General features: G+C 43.1%; 1 protein-coding gene across 3 annotated transcripts in view; it reads right to left on the bottom strand.

Annotated features, from left to right (window-relative positions):
* GRIP1 (glutamate receptor interacting protein 1) overlaps nucleotides 1-12,978 on the bottom strand; it is a 536,924-nt gene extending 523,946 nt beyond the window's left edge. The window contains exons 1-2 of one of the 3 annotated variants that reach the window (XM_039501819.1): nucleotides 12,926-12,978; nucleotides 12,446-12,646 (exon numbers count right to left, since the gene is read on the bottom strand). In XM_039501819.1, coding sequence (XP_039357753.1) covers nucleotides 12,446-12,500 — 55 coding nt within the window. In that variant the 5' untranslated portion in view covers nucleotides 12,501-12,646; nucleotides 12,926-12,978. Of the gene's footprint in view, nucleotides 1-12,445 lie in introns of all 3 variants that reach the window. The other 2 variants (XM_039501825.1, XM_039501812.1) reach the window with 2 other exon arrangements.
* Nucleotides 12,979-15,924: the final 2,946 nt, after the last annotated feature.

Here is a 15,924-nt window from a genome sequence, read left to right as displayed (position 1 = left end):
CAAGAGTCCTGTGGCACCTTATAGACTAACAGAAGTCTTGATTCATTAAAGTTCACTAAAAAAGTGCACAATCAGAAGTTTTATACAAAAAAAAAAGTTATTCAGTACATGTTCTGGCAATATATTAGAACATACACAAATATTTTTTGCTATTATGGAGAGAGTGTTGATGTTCAGTGTACCTTCCCACAAAAAGATGCCAGTAGTTTTGATTGGTATTCACTCTCAAAAGATTAGTTTGTTAGTGTACAAGGAACCTGGCCTTCCATTTTCTTTGACTAATAATGTAAGGTTGATGGTCAAAGTTATAACAGCCCACAATTCGATAAAACATTAGATGCTCAACTTCATATAGATATATATATATATATCAATGACACCTAGCTAGACAATGCTGCAGCAGCTAGTATAGCGTAGTTTGTATTAGCTGAAAAAAAATCAGCACAAGCCAAAGGAGGAAAATCAGCAAGGAAGTACCAGGGCTGTGCTATTAGCATCCAACCTGAAATATAGTTCTCCTACTCCCAGCTAGATTGAATATAGGAAGTTCATCTTGTGAGAATCCCAGGATGCAGTTGAAACCAGTTGTGGTGCACATTGTCCTGTTACATTACGGAATCCTGTCATAAAATGATTAAGTACCTCACCAGCATGGTATTGACGAGTTAAGACAGTCAGTGCTCGGTAACGTCAGCATCCATGTGGAAGACAAATTGTTTGAAAAAAAGAGTTTAGGATTTCATTGCCCCCCCATGTTGACCATAAAACATCCCAGACATTGTTGGCTCACCTCACACAGCTACTTCCATTCTTGACCCATTGGTTGAGTCGGGATTTGAGAAGAATAATTTGGAAATTTTATATAAATCATGGAGTGACCACTAACTCCTGCATTTCAAGATTGCACCTCTCTTATTAAGGTAATGAACCTCGTTTGATGCTTCCTCCTTTGAAGGGCATAGAACAGTAGATTGGTTTTGGATAATGGATAGTTTAATCCACGTTGTCTCACTCAATGGTTTATATGACAATTTCCTGCCGGGAAGAAATTTCCTCTTATTTTGCCAATCAAGTTTCTCTGATTCAGGCAGAGCTGTCACCAACACATTTTTGACAGTAGAAATCCTACTTCTCCCCTACCTGAGTTGGGAGCACTTTGTTCAACAACCTGTTCTAAAGACTCATGTCTTGTTCATGAAGGTCAATGAAAAGAATAGGGCCCACTGTTGGTGAAGACAGTCAGTCCCTCCTGGAAGGAGCACAGGTTGCTGGCTTCCCTTAATAAATAGCATATATTGCTAGTGATTCAATAAACCATCACTAACTGGCAACAAAACAGGTCAACTAACACCCTTTATCTAGCTTTCCATTTTGGGTTAATATTACTGAAAAAAGTTATGGGAAAACAATTAAGTGTTTATTGGCTTCAGAGTTACTTGTCTTATATGGGTACCACTGGGTATAACACAGAAACAGCTAAGGTAGATGAGCTTTTCTGACTGATGGATGAAAATCAGGTACCCATGAGGATCATTTTACATCCACATTCCTTCAGTGCTGTTGCTCAGGAGGTGTCCTTGATTTGGCTGCATCAGATCACAGGGGAGGTGGATGGGGTTTGCTCTTATATGGCTCTTTTCCTCTCTCGCTACAAGGATGATAGTGAGAAATTGTTCTTGCTTCCCTGAAGGCATTCTTGTGTGGGATTCCACAAGGTCCCATTTTGTTTAATGTGTAGCTTTTGGGAGGATTAGTGACAAGACATGTGTGGCAACATATGCTGATGACACCCAACTTTTTAATCTCCATCTCATCCTAGCTAGCTGGAGAAGAAGTCTTGGCCCTACCCGGTGTTTGGTTAAAATTAAGGCCTGGATGAGGACTAGCTGTCGGAGAAACAATTCAATCAAACTGAAATGTTGGTTGGCTGGGAAAAGCAATCAGAAGAGATGCCAAAAGATAGCATCTGCGTTTTGTTGTTTAAGTTTGCAAATTAGGGGTCAGGTTAAGTTTTCAGGTGGCAACTACAGCCAAACCAGCTTTTTCTTTTTTATATATGGCTAGGAGATAGTCATCCATTCCTTTCTCACCTCAAGATTAGACTACTGCAACATGCTTTGCATGAGATTACATTTTTAAATCATCCAGAAACTGAGGCAGTGCAAAGTCTGTAGCCTGATTTTTAAAGCAGTCGATCTTGTTGTATTACACCACTGCTTTAATCTGCACTTGCTGCCCATAGGCGTCTGGGAGACTTCAAGGGTGTTGGTTTTGACCTACAGAGCCACAAAAGACTTAAGAAATTTATCATCTGAGAGATTGTAACTGGCATTATTGCTCAGGGAGAGAGGCAGCCAGTGGAAATGCTCAAGATAGAGCAATCGCCAGTTTAACAAACAAGGGATTGTTGTCATGGGGGCCTGCCAGCTTTGGGACTTTGATTTCTTCCTTCATGCAGATTTTGTTGACCTTCAAGCCAAGCTGCAAAATCTATTTTTTCCTGTCTTCGAGGAGCAGCAGGGGAAAAGAAAGGGGTTATTGTCTCTTGTTTTTTCTGTTACTGAGCACTGAGTTAGTGGGGCAAGACTGTGGGAGTCAATTATGACAACTGTATATTTAACCTGTCAAGAATTCATGGAGTTAAGAATAGGTGCTCATTTATTTTATACAGAACAAAATAAATGAACTTTTTTAAACTATGTGTATACACTAAGGGATACCAAGCAGTTCTGCAGGGAACAAACAAGACAAGCTGATGGATCACTTGATGATTACCTGTTCTGTTCATTCCCCCTGGGGAACCTGGCACTGGCCACTGTCGGAAGACAGGATACTGGGCTAGATGGACCTTTGGTCTGATCCCTTATGGCTGTTCTTATGTTATTTGTTACATTCCTGTTAAACTTGATCAGCTATGAAGCTGACACTGGAGTCCCATAAAATGTTTTTATTTGTTTAAATTTAACTTGATTGGAAGGGATATTGAATAGTATGAATTCCAGAAATGTTTCTCTCAAAGTATTTGCTCAAATGTCACCTAAGAAAGAATTTTAAACTGGATTTGGTTTAGTAGCTTAGACAGAAAAAACTGGGGAAAGTGTGCCCTGAATTTTAATGATACATCATCTTACACTGGTGAGTCTTCACATGTCATTTCTGAAGTGACAAGGTTTACCACAACAGCCATATGTTAGTTTCATTACTCAACACAGAGCATAATTCCAGTCTTCTAAAAGAGGACACTCACTCATAGTAAGATTAGTAGTGGAATCGAAGAAAGACCAGTCTCTACAGATACTGTTTCATTATGGTATTAAATTATGGAGGCAGCAGTACCAACTCCATAGTTAAAGGATATGTTGCAATCTGCACTTAAACAAGACTAAAATCCCTCTTTTACATTTTAATCTACTGGATTTAGTCTCTAGATCTGGCACAATAATTCTCCAGAGACCAAGTGAATGCTCCATACAATTTATAAAGAAAAATTGTTACCAACTTCTGCAGAAAAGACATTTAAAAATTATCTTTTTTTAAAAATGTTAACTTGTTTTCCTCACTTTGCTTTCGATCTTCTAAATAAACCATCAAAAGTCCCGCACCATTCCCTCCCTCCCACCCACCCCCCGCCACACATACATACACACACCCTACCTCATCGGTATTCTTTGAAATTTTAAACTTAAACACAAACTTATTCTCTTCATTCAGAATATAGTTAGATTTGATCAGCTAGCCTTGGCAAAACTCCGTTAATTTATTTTGACTTAAAATAAAGTTCCATTGAAATTTTGTTTTCATCAAATTCTTCTGACCTGCTGTATCCCTGACTCAGCATCTATGCTCTCTGTACATAACTCTAGTGAGCCAAGGAGACAGTCTGAGCAGCAGGAATTATGGCATTGCCATAATTTTGCCAGAAGGGGGCAAGTACAGATATACAAGATGTGTGCAGAGGTGGGTCAAGGAGGTTCCTCAGCTGAGCAGGGAATCTGGGGGTGTAGTGAGAGTCTGATGTGTTTGCATCAAGATACCAGTCTTTGTAAGGTTCCTCAACATATTAAGGTAGCAGCACCAGGGAGAGCTTTTAAAGAGCCAATGACCTGGCACAGACACAGCTTGCTACACTGGGCCTACTGCACTACACCTCTGGTATACTGGACGAGATGAGTCTCTGCACTGATGCAACAGCATTTGAAGGGTTCCCCAAAGAATGCTCCCCTAATACTGCCGCATTGGTGTGCTGGAGAGCAGAAGCAACAGTAGCAGGAAGCCCTTTAAGAGTTAATCCCTCAACATAAATGCACTTGGACTGACATACAAGGACTGTCACACAGCTCCCCGCTCTCCTAACAAGGCTTCTCTCTCCTCACTGTATGTCTATCACCCCTATGGCTCCCACAACCTGCCTATCCACACACCCCTGGTTTCCTGAGTATACCACACCACAGGGAGCCAAAGAGGTTCCATAGGGAGCCAAAGATGATCAGGCAGCTACATATAAAGAGGAGCTTGTGTGTTGAGTAGGGATGTTGAGGAGAGGATGAGAAGGAATGTGTGTAAGATCATGGGAGAAAAATATAGGACTTGAGGGGGGAAGGGCCTGGGGAAACAAGATTTGTGTTCTGACAAGCCATAGGTGGTCCATCATAGTGGACCTCTCTGTTCCACTTCTCTCAATGTTTCTCCTACCTCAAGTTCAATTTTCCCCCCCAATTCAGCCCTACTAGTCCCATCCACCCACATCACCACATATCGCTTGGCTCCATAATCACAGGATCCCACCTAACACCCCCCAATGCCCCACTCCTGTATATTGCTCCCCAAACTCTCCAGATCCTTGCTCCTCAACGTACTCCCCATCATGCCTCCTACTTCCCTATTACAGTCAGCTTAAAAAAACCCCCCACTGTGTGCATATGATATGCGCACATCTATGGTTAAAGCTAAACAGGGAAGAGAATTAATAGAACATTGTCTGGAACTGGGTTCTACAAGAGAACATGGAGAAAGAATGCAGCTCTCCAAGGGGTAAGAGAGACTGTAGAGTGGAGGGGCATGGGAGACATCAGATCTCTATAGGAAAAAATTCTTATCCATACCAATAAACTAATAAGCATTGAGATATTAAGGCATTGGGAAATTAAACTTTGGAGTTCAATTTGCTAGCCCACATAACCTACCAATATAAACAAATTATTTTTATAACAACATTACTTATTATATGTATTATGGCCGCCCTTACAATCCCCCAAATGAGATGATGGTCCCATTATGCTAGGCACTGTACATACACTTCAATACTAGGCAAACTGGTTCAAACTATAGTAAAGAATAGAATTATCAAACACAGATGAGCACAGTATGTTCGGGGAAGAGTCAACACAGCCTTTGTAAAGGGAAATCATGCCTCACCAACCTATTAGAATTATTTGAGGGGGTCAACAAACATGTGAATAAGGGTGATCCAGGGGATATAGTGTACCTGGACATTCAGAAAGCCCTTGACAAAGTCCGACACCAAAGGATCTAAGCAAAGTGTGGAGTCATGGGATAAGAGGGGAGGTCCTCTTATGAATCAGTAACTGGTTAAAATATAGGAAACAAAGAGTAGGAATAACTGGTCAGTTTTCACAATGGAGAGGTAAATAGCAGGGTCCCCCAAAGATCTGCATTGGGACCAGTACTGTTCAACACATTCATAGCTGATCTGAAAAAGAGGATAAACAGTCAGGTGGCAAAATTTACCGACAATACAAAATTACTCAAGATAATTAAGTCCAAACCTGATTGTGAAAAGTTACACAGGGATCTCACAAAGCTGGGTGACTGGGCAACAAAAATGGCAGATGAAATTCAATGTTGATAAATGCAAAGTAATGCACACTGAAAAAACAATTCCTATACATACACGATGATGGGGTCTAAATTAGTTATCATTCAAGAAAGAAATCTTGGAGTCAATGTGATAGTTGGAGTCAAACTTCAGATAGTTCTCTGAAAACATCTGCTCAATGTGCGGCAGCAGTCAAAAAAGTGAACAGAATGTGAGGACTCATTAGGAAAGGGATAGATAATAAGACAGTAAATATCATAATGCCACTATATAAATTCATGGTACGCACACACCTTGAATATGGCATGCAGTTCTGGACACCCTATCTCAAAAAGGATAAGTTAGAATTGGAAAAGATATAAAGAAAGGCAACAAAAATGATTAGGGGTATGGAACAGCTTCCATATGAAGAGAGATTAATAAGGCTTGGATTTTCAGTTTAGAAAAGAGATGTCTAAGGGGGACATGATATGATAGAGGCATATAAAATGGTGTGGAGAAACTGAACAGGGAAATGTTATTTACCTTTTCACATAATATACAAACCAGGGGTCACTCAATGAAATTAATAGGCAGCCCATTTAAAACAAATATAAGGAAGTACTTCTTCACACAACACACAGTCAGCCTGGGGAAACTCAGTTCCAGAGGGATGCTGTGAAGGCCAAAAATATAACTGGGTTCAAAAAACACATCAGATAAACCTATCCTCCATGAACTACCAATGGCTATTAGCCAACATGGTTAGGGACAAAACCCCATGCTCTAAGTACCCCTAAACCTCTGACTGCCAGAAGCTGGGACTAGACAAATGGGGACAGATCCCTTGATAAATTGCCCTGTTATGTTCATTCCCCCTGAAGCATCTGGCACTGCCCACTGTCAAAAGCCAGGCTACTAGGCTAGATGGACCATTGGTCTGACCTAGTATGGCCATCCTGATGTTCTTGTGAGACAGTCCCTGGCCCAATGAGCTTAAAATCTGAATAGACAAGACAGTGGATGCTCCATCACTGATAATTTTTAAATCAAAATTGGATGTTTTTCTAACAGCTATGCTCTAGGAATGATTTTGGGAAGTTCTATGGCCTGTTTTCTACAGGTCAGACTGGGTGACAACATTGGTCCCTTCAGACACTGGAATCTATGAGAAAGGAAGTATTAGCCCCATTTTACAAATAGAGAACTGGGGCAGAAAAACATAAGGGCTAGAGCCAGGAAAGAAGGTGAGAGGGGCCGGGGGGTGGGGGGACTTAGGCTCAGTATTACAATGCCTGACTTTAGGTGCCCTGCCATCCAGTGGAATCCTCAGCTCTGACTTAAGACACCCAGCCTCCATATACAATGCATATGGAGAGTTAGGTGCCTAAAAATGGGACTGTCAGAAGTCAGCACACTAAGTAGTGACCTGTCTAAGCTAGCCAGTAGGAAACGGTGAGGAGCCCTGCTCCACAAAGGTAATTACCTACTTATCTCTGCTGCAGATTTACAGCCATGAATTTACTCCTACAATTAGATGCCTAAGCCAGTCACCCCTTTCTTGCAACAACAAAAAAAAAAGGGGGGGGGGAGAGAGAGAGAGAGATGGTTGTGGTCATGATGCCCTTAAACCCTCTAGTTCAGCAGTTAGCACTTACTAGGAATGTGAAAGACCTGGGTTCAAATCCAAATCAGGCAGAATGGGTAAGTGGGATCTGAACCTGAGTGAGTGACCTAACCCTGAGGATATAGGGTGTCTCTCTCAATCTTTCCTATTGAAGTTGTTCCACTCTGTAGGAAATACTTAAATATTCACTGGGCCAGAAAAAGAGAGAGAGTGCACTAACCACTTGGCTAGAGTTTTCTCTCACTCTCTCTCTCTGGCCCAATTAATATTTACATATTTCCTACCAAGAGACCAACTTCAACATAAGAGATTGAGAGAGATATACTCCAAAATACCTGTAAATTAGTGGTTAGGACACTTATCTAGGAGACAGGAGACACAGGCTCAAGCCCCTGCTCCCAAACAGGCAGAGCAGCAATCTGAATTTGGGTTTCACACATCCCAGATGAGTGCTCTAACCACTGGGCTATAAGTGGACCATCGCTATTTCCTTCTCCCTGTGGGTTAGGCATGCTCTAAGAATGCCTACTGGATTGGGCCCTGCAGGCAAGATAGATGGGGAATGCCTAATTTGAGAATCCCACTGGGGCTTACACACCATACTCCTGGGGAAATTCTGCAGGTCTATGTGCCCACAGAAAAGCCCTCCCCCCCCCCGAATTCCTGTGCTTCCCTGTAGAAAATGACAGGGAAGCCATTTGTCCTTGCGTGCAGTTGGGGGGGGGGGTGTCATTGCTCTCCCCCAAACAGAGATGAGGCATGGGGGGGGGACACACAGGATTACGTGCCAGTGCCCCCCCCATTTCTGCAAGCACAGAGCTGCCATCTTAAGGAGGCTGTGTCTTGGCTCCCCTGATTCTGTGGTTGAACGCTGCCTCCTGGGTCCCAGTTTTCTCCCCTTCTATGTGCCGGGAGCCATCCTGTTTTCTGTGCAACACTGAGTGCCCACAGTGGGGCTGGGTAAGGAGGGGGTGGGGGAAATGAGGGAAGAGGGTTGAGGGAGTGGGGAGAGGAGGCAGTGGGGAAGGAAGGGAGGGTGGAATAGGGCAGGGGGAGGGGAATGTGGAAGTGAAGGGAGGGGGGATGAGACGGGGAAGAAAGGGGGAAGAGGGGAATCGTGCAGGGAAGTGGGAGCGCAGCATGCACCGTCCTCTTGGCAGCAGCTGGGACTCCCCCATTAAGAAGGCCCATCGAACCCTCACCTTGACAAGCCCTACCTCCCAACACCTAGACCCCTCCCCAATGAGTCCCCCCACACCCAAACTCCCACCCCACTGAGCCCCAATCAGCTGCACCTGTGTCCCTATCCCATCAAGCCCCACTCCCCCAGCACCTGAACCTCCCCACTGAGTACCCCACACCCAGACCCCCCCTGCTGAGTCCCAACCACCTTCACCTGGATCCCTTGCAGAGTCCCATTGCCCCTGCACCTGGAATCCCCACAACAAGCTCCCATGCATCCAGATCTCCCACTGAGCCACCTGCACCCAGACTGCCCCACAAAGAAGCCTCTCACCCCACACATTGGCCTGTGCGCCCCACTGCCATGCTGGAGCCACATTTATTTACTGACAAGAAACCTTTGCAAAATTTTGCATAATTTTAAAATATTATGCATATAGTTTATTTGTTTGGTGCAGAATTCCCTCAAGAGTAAAGCCAAGCTGCTCAGTGGCATCAGGACTTACTTAGGCGGATTTGCATATGGCCACCAGCAGAAAACGATTTACCAGTGGAAACTTGATGGAAAGTAGTTGAGGCTGTTGAAAAGGGGAACTGATGGGAAGAGTACTGATGGTCTGTAGAATGACTTAACTTTCTTTTTTCTTGCTTGTTGTGGTTTGCTTTATAGAAATATGCCATTTAGCAACCTTAATTCAAAGTTAATGGATCTTTTTGTATTGAATTATACAGAACATTAAAAACCTGTGTCCAAACCTACTGATGATTAAAGAAAAGCATCAAGACTAAGACTAGCTTTCCCCCTCCCACCCCACTAACAGGGCAAGTATTAAAAAGGATCAATACAGAACATATATAATACAATTCAAAATAAAGTACATCTGTATTTATGAAATATTCCTCAAGAGTCAATATGAAATCCAATTTTATTCTGTAATTTTTTGTTAATTTGGATGTAAAAGATGGTTGTGATATTAGGTTAAAATAAATATCTTGTATACAAAAGAATTATACTAGCATGATAGATATCTATATCATGCTAGTATAATATATATAAAAAAATAAAAGAATGAATAAAAATATTGTCTGGAAAGAGCAGCGGGGTATATTAGCACAACTGGCCCTAAACCAGAATTTAACTGTATTTGTAATTGCCTTTTAAGTCAATGCCATACTAAACTCCTACATTAGCTAGAGATGCATCTTATTTCATTTCATTAATACACTGGCCATTTTTCTGGCCAGTTTGAAAAGTTTCTAATCTACTCTACTATTCAGGTTCAAGGACAACCTGATTCAACAATGATTACTTATTTTGATCACTATGTTTTCCTGAATTCCAAAAAGAAAAGTTTGATCAAATTCTAAATAGCACTAAAATTCTGCTAAGTTAATTAGCTAAGCTTGAGCAATATACAATGAAACATACATTAGAAATAAACTATTTACTCTAGGTTCTGAAGAGCTTTATTTACCCCGTGGAAATAAAATACAAAAAAAGCATCAGCGTTTCTAAATGTTAATTTGCTGAGCTTCATAATGAAAATAAGAGATACTACATACAAAATAAGAACAAACAAGGATATGAACTGTTTACAAGTCAGCATCTTAGCTGATTTAGAAAGACAAAAGTTATATATATATTAGTAATTGTGTACACTACTAAAAAAATATAAGGCAGAAAGCACAATACCCATTCCTGACTGATTTTTTCTTATGCACAAGAAGGATTTTTTGCTTTCACTATCTCTGCAATACACATATTAGATCTTTGAAAGTTCCCACATTTTAAAGAAATAGCTAGCATATTGTGACAGGTCAGTCATCTACTCATTTCCGTATTTTTCCAGAACACAGCACCACACATTTACTCATGTCAAAAATATGCATCTAGAGTTTAGCATACATGTGTAATAACGTATCACATTAATGTAACATAAGAGGATACTTAGTTTATCATGGTTGAAATTATTATTAACATTTCAATTATCCTTTTTAATTAATTAATGTACATTGTCATCTTCCCTACTTTAGTGACTTACAACACTTCTGAAACAGGCTTCACTATCCAGCCTGAGACCAGAAGTCTCTTCCTTAGAGCAGATCATGCAATCTCACTTTGAATATTTTCTAGGTTCCTTCTTAGCAATACATAGAGGTATCCAATAAGAAAACAGTCAAAAGAAATAAATTCCCTGGCTTATTAGTCTATAGGAAAACCAAAGACCTCCTCTACCATCTAGAGGAGTATATGAGATTGTACATTAAAACTTCATTATCAAAAACTTACAACTTTTTACATATAATCATAAAATAGATACAGTCTAAAATTCCCAAATGTTTGTTTTGCTGGATTTTTTTCTTTATACACATAATCCTTCCATAAAGCAATGGCAACATAACCCTTGGTGACAGATCTTGTTTTTGCAGTTACTATGACAAAGTTGTTGTTTTATTCCACATAAAATGAAATCAAAGCATTGTTGGTTTTGAAAAGTGACCAGAAAACATCAAATCCATCATTTTGTAACAGGATTTAACTTTAACCAAATTTATTTGAGAACGTTGCTACAATCCCTTGTTGATCTCCTTAAAAAGTTTTCTTAATGGGATTTGCAAATTTTTTCCCAATGTTATTAAAATTGTATGACTACTTAAGATGCCATCATCCCCTCTGAAAGTAAACCCCAGGATTTTTTCCCCATTTTCAGAATTTACACAGTTTTGAAGTCCTGAAATTCTGACAACTTCTAAGGACCAGTCGTTTAGACCCCACTCCTCCTAGCCACTTCCACATATTCCTGGAGAGCTGGGTGCGATCTGTAATTTACATTCAGCTAAGAATCTAGAAGTTACATACATCGATCACCAGTAAGGATCATGAATAAAACGGCTGCTGTTTGCACAAAAGCAGGCAGAGGCTTCGTTTTAAAAGTTACCCTATAATTTACCTTCTTGAATCGCAATTTATAAAATGTGTGACCTGCAAGACAACGCAAAAATAAGCCAAGTCCTCTGCAAACATTCTCAGAGTTACATGAAGATACTACTCCATTGGTGCAACTTTCTGCGTTTGGACATGCTCTTAAAAATTGCAATCCAGTACCTGTGCAACTCTACTAAAAAGCTGAAAACGGCAGCAGCTTTTACCCATAGGACTGCCTTCAAGTTTTACACCCATTGAACCGGATTTCCCCGCTTTCACCAGTGTAACTCTATTGCCTTAAGGAGGTTGCTTCCGATTTACCCTGGTATAAGTAGGAAGCGAATCAGGCCCATCCTTTAGAAAAACACTCCGATATTGAATTTCACGCATACCATCTACAACCCCCTCCCCTCCCGGGTTTCTCTTTGATCACACCGCCTCGGCAACTTTGTAATCTCCCGGCGCAGGGCCAGCCATGGGTCGGGCTCCAGAGGGAGCACACGAGGAAAGTTTGCAAAGCCTCTCTGCGAGGCAGCGAGCCCCCCGCAGTCCCAGCCAGCCAGAGGGGGAGGCCCGAGGGAGAAGCCACAAATCCGGGAGCTGGAGCGCTGCCCCGGCCAGGAAAGTTAGCAGCCAGCAGCAGCCACAGCAGCAGGGGAACGTGCCCCCCGCGCGGCGCTCCATGCCTGTCACTCCCCCGCTCCCGCTTTGTGCCCGGCTCTCGGAGCGGCTCTCCGCTCCCTCCCCCAGCGCCCGCCCAGGCAGCGGACCGGCGGAGCCCGGTCTCCGCGGCTGCCGGCCGGGGAAGGAGGGAGAGCAGGAGGCCCCGGCGGCATTACAACCCCCGCTCCCTTGCCCAAGGCGCCGGTCCCAGCCCGCCGCCCCGCGGGCTCACCTCGCTCCGGCTCGGCTTGCAGGCAGGTGGGGATGTTCTTCTTCCAGCCCGGCATGGTTCCCGCGCGCACCCGGCTCCTCACGGCTGCTGCGGCGGCGGCGGGCGGCACATTGCAGTGCGAGGCGGTGGCGGCGCCCCCTGCTCCTCCTCCTCCCGCGCTCCGGGGGAACTCGGCGGCTCCTCCGGGCAGCGGCAGCCTCGCTGTGGCAGGGAGGGGAGGGGGTGAGCAGCTAGGAGGGGACGGGGGTGGGGGGGCTCAGACCGGTTCAGCCGGGGACAGGGCGCTCGCCTCTCCGCTCCGCCGCCGGCCGCACAATGGAGACGGCGAGCGGCGCTGGGCTCCTGGCGGCGGGGCCCCAGCGGACTCCCCGCAAGGCAGGCAGGGAGGGGGTGTGAACCAGGCGCCGCGCAGGGCGGGGGAGGGCAGCACCTCCTCGCTTGGCCTCCAGGTAAGAGGCGAGTGCCGCGGGCCTCCCCCACCTGCAGGCAGAGCGGAGTATTGTCTTGCGGAACAGCGCGCCCCGAATCCGTAACCCCACGCCTGGCTTCCTTGTCACCCGGGGCCAAAGTATTTATCAAAGCACCAACTTCTGCCCACTCAGAAGGCAGGTGGTTTGCCTGTAGAGGCAATCAAGCTGCTCCTGTCGAGGATGAGTGTACAGCTATAAACAGATCAACAAGAGCCTGCAGCTTAAACTCCTGCAGCTTTAGGGCAGGACTGCTCTTTGCCAAGACATCCCCCTTACAGCCCATTTTGGCCTTTTAGAAGGAGCTACTACAGGCGCAGCTGAACAAAAGGTCCTGCACTGGGTCTTTCTCATTTGTAATGGAAAATGTATCTAGAGATATTGTTTCTGCCTGCAACAATTATCAAATCCATTTTAGGATAGAAAGAAGCCATCTGCATCTAGAGTCCCCTCCTCCACTGAAACAGCTGTTTCATCTTACATTGTCTCCAAGGGGGAAGGGGGAGGGTCTAAATCTGTTTTGACAGCATAAATCATGAAATAACTTGATCACTTTCAAAACAGGTGGCTTTGGGAGAGGCGATTTCTTGCCAGAATAACATAAGAACAGCCATACTGGATCAGACCAGTGGTCCATCTAGCCCAGTGTCCTGGCTTCCAACAGTGGTCAATGCCAGGTGCTTCAGAGGGAATGAACAGAACAGGTAATCATCAAGTGGTCCATCCTCTGTCGCCCATTCACAGCTTCTGGCAAACAGAAGCTAGGGACACCATCCTGGCCCATCAAGGCTAATAGCCATTGATGGACCTATCTTCAATGAACTTATCTAGTTGTTTTTTTTTAATCTGTTAGTGGTTTAGCCTTCACAACATCCTCTGGCAAGGAGTTCCACAGATTGACTGTGTGCTGGGTGAAGAAAAACTTCCATTTGTTTATTTTAAACCTGCTACCTACTAAATTTCATTTGGTGACCCCTAGTTCTTGTGTTATGAGAAGGAGTAAACAACACTTCCTTATCTACTTTCTCCATACCTGTCATGATTTTATAGACCTCTATCATATCCTCCCTTAGTCGTCTCTTTTCCAAGCTGAAAAGTCCCAGTTTTATTAATCTCGTCTCATATGGAAGCTATTCTATACCCCTAATAATTTGTATTGCCCTTTTCTGTACCTTTTCCAATTCCAATATACCTTTTTTGAGATGGAGCAACCACATCTGCATGCAGTATTCAAGATGCAGGCATACCGTGGATTTATATAGAAGCAGTATGATATTCTCTGTCTTATTATCTATCCCTTTCCTAATGACCGAAAACAATCTGGAGATATTGTGGTGAGTCACTGTGCATTGACAATCACACCTTAGATTCTAGTCAAGTCAATGCCCAAAAATTTCATTAACATTTAAGATTGAGCCACAGTGTCCCTTGCCCTAGAATACTGAGTGCATCTATACTTGCCCAGCTGGGGAAAAAAAATCAGGAAATAAATCAAAGGTACACACCACCCCTTGGGAATAGTATTTGCACCACAGTCTCCTAGGACCTATTGCAGCATTTTAGAGCACTTTGATTATTAGAGCCAGCTCCTTATTGGGGAAGCTGTATTTGGGGAACCCCTTAATCAAATGACCTCAATTTGCACTGCTGACTCTATGCCTGGCACAGCAATATTATGATGGGGGCAGACGTGCCACCACAGTTAAACTTATGACAGCTTTTATATTTTAATGAGGGGAAAAGAGCTGCAAACATTTCTGGGTTTGGGGGTAGCATGTCCTTTTAAAACCCTAATTGTAGTTTGAGCACTTCTTAATTTTTCTAAGGCAGCTTGTAGAGGGAAAAATATTGTTAGATGTTTGCTATAACTGTTTTAAAAGGGAGTTACATGGCTAAACTTTTTCTAGTGTCTAACATTCCCTTCAAACTCCTTTTTCACAGACACCACAGTATTTGAGGGGTGAAATTGATAAGTGTGAACCTTTGCTTTGTGGAGAGTGGATGAATTATTGTAGAAAGTTGAGGGGAAGGGAAAATCCCTGTTTATTTTTCATGATAAACAAATTAGTGTTTTAACTGATGACAGCATCCTAGCAGCATATTTGTTAATGTTGATAGTAAACCAATCCTTAAAGTAGGGTGCTCTTATGGGTGCATTTCCTGATGCTCAGATACCCCTTGGATCATATTGACATTGAGGAGAATCACAGCTACTTGCTTTTCTTTGATTTCCATCCCATTGTTGAAGAAAAGGGTGAAGAGCATGCAGCATGATTGCATTTCCCCAATGCTACTGCTTCCTACAGTCTTTCATCTTCTCTTTAGGTAATGTTATTTTCCTTCCCAATTCTTCTAAAGAAAAATTGGAGTATACATTTGAATTTTAGAGAACTCCAAAATATTGACTCTTAAATTAAAAGCTTTGCTCTCAAGGCAAGATGTCCAGAAGGTACTCCTGCAGAATGCAGGCAGAAAGCAACTAGTATACACAACACATGTTCTTAGAAAGCTGTCCAGGTGAGGATTCAAACTTACAGTACATGGGTGCAAGTCAGGTTTAGTGGCCACACAATGTCTCCTGGAGTCACCCACTTCCTGATCTTAGGCTGCTTGCAAACTCTCTGGCTTGCAACAGAACTCCTGTGCTGCTATACAGGTGCAAATGACTTTCTCTAGCTTGTCAACTTGGCTCAGATCACATTATAGATCCAACTTTTACCCTGAATAACGTTTTTAATATTGTTTCCCCAAAAGGGCAGTAAGTGCTGAACACTAGCTGAGATCAATTCTGAGTGGGTGATACCTGTTTAGGGAGGATCAGAGCCATAGTTTGATCCCAGGTATAGGGCATGGATGGACAGATACAATTTTGATTTAAGGAATTTCAGTTTCTCAGGAATCCTTTGCTCAAATGACCTCCTTGAGACTCTCATGAGACAGCACTTTTCAAGCAACCTGAATAAGCATATAGATTTTAGAGTACTTTGAAAATTGATTGTTAAACTCCAAGCT

The sequence above is a fragment of the Mauremys reevesii genome, linkage group 1, assembly GCF_016161935.1.
Source record: "Mauremys reevesii isolate NIE-2019 linkage group 1, ASM1616193v1, whole genome shotgun sequence".
Classification (NCBI taxonomy): Eukaryota; Metazoa; Chordata; order Testudines; family Geoemydidae; genus Mauremys; species Mauremys reevesii.
Note: the sequence above shows the minus strand (reverse complement) of the source record. Positions and strands in the feature narration are given on the sequence as shown.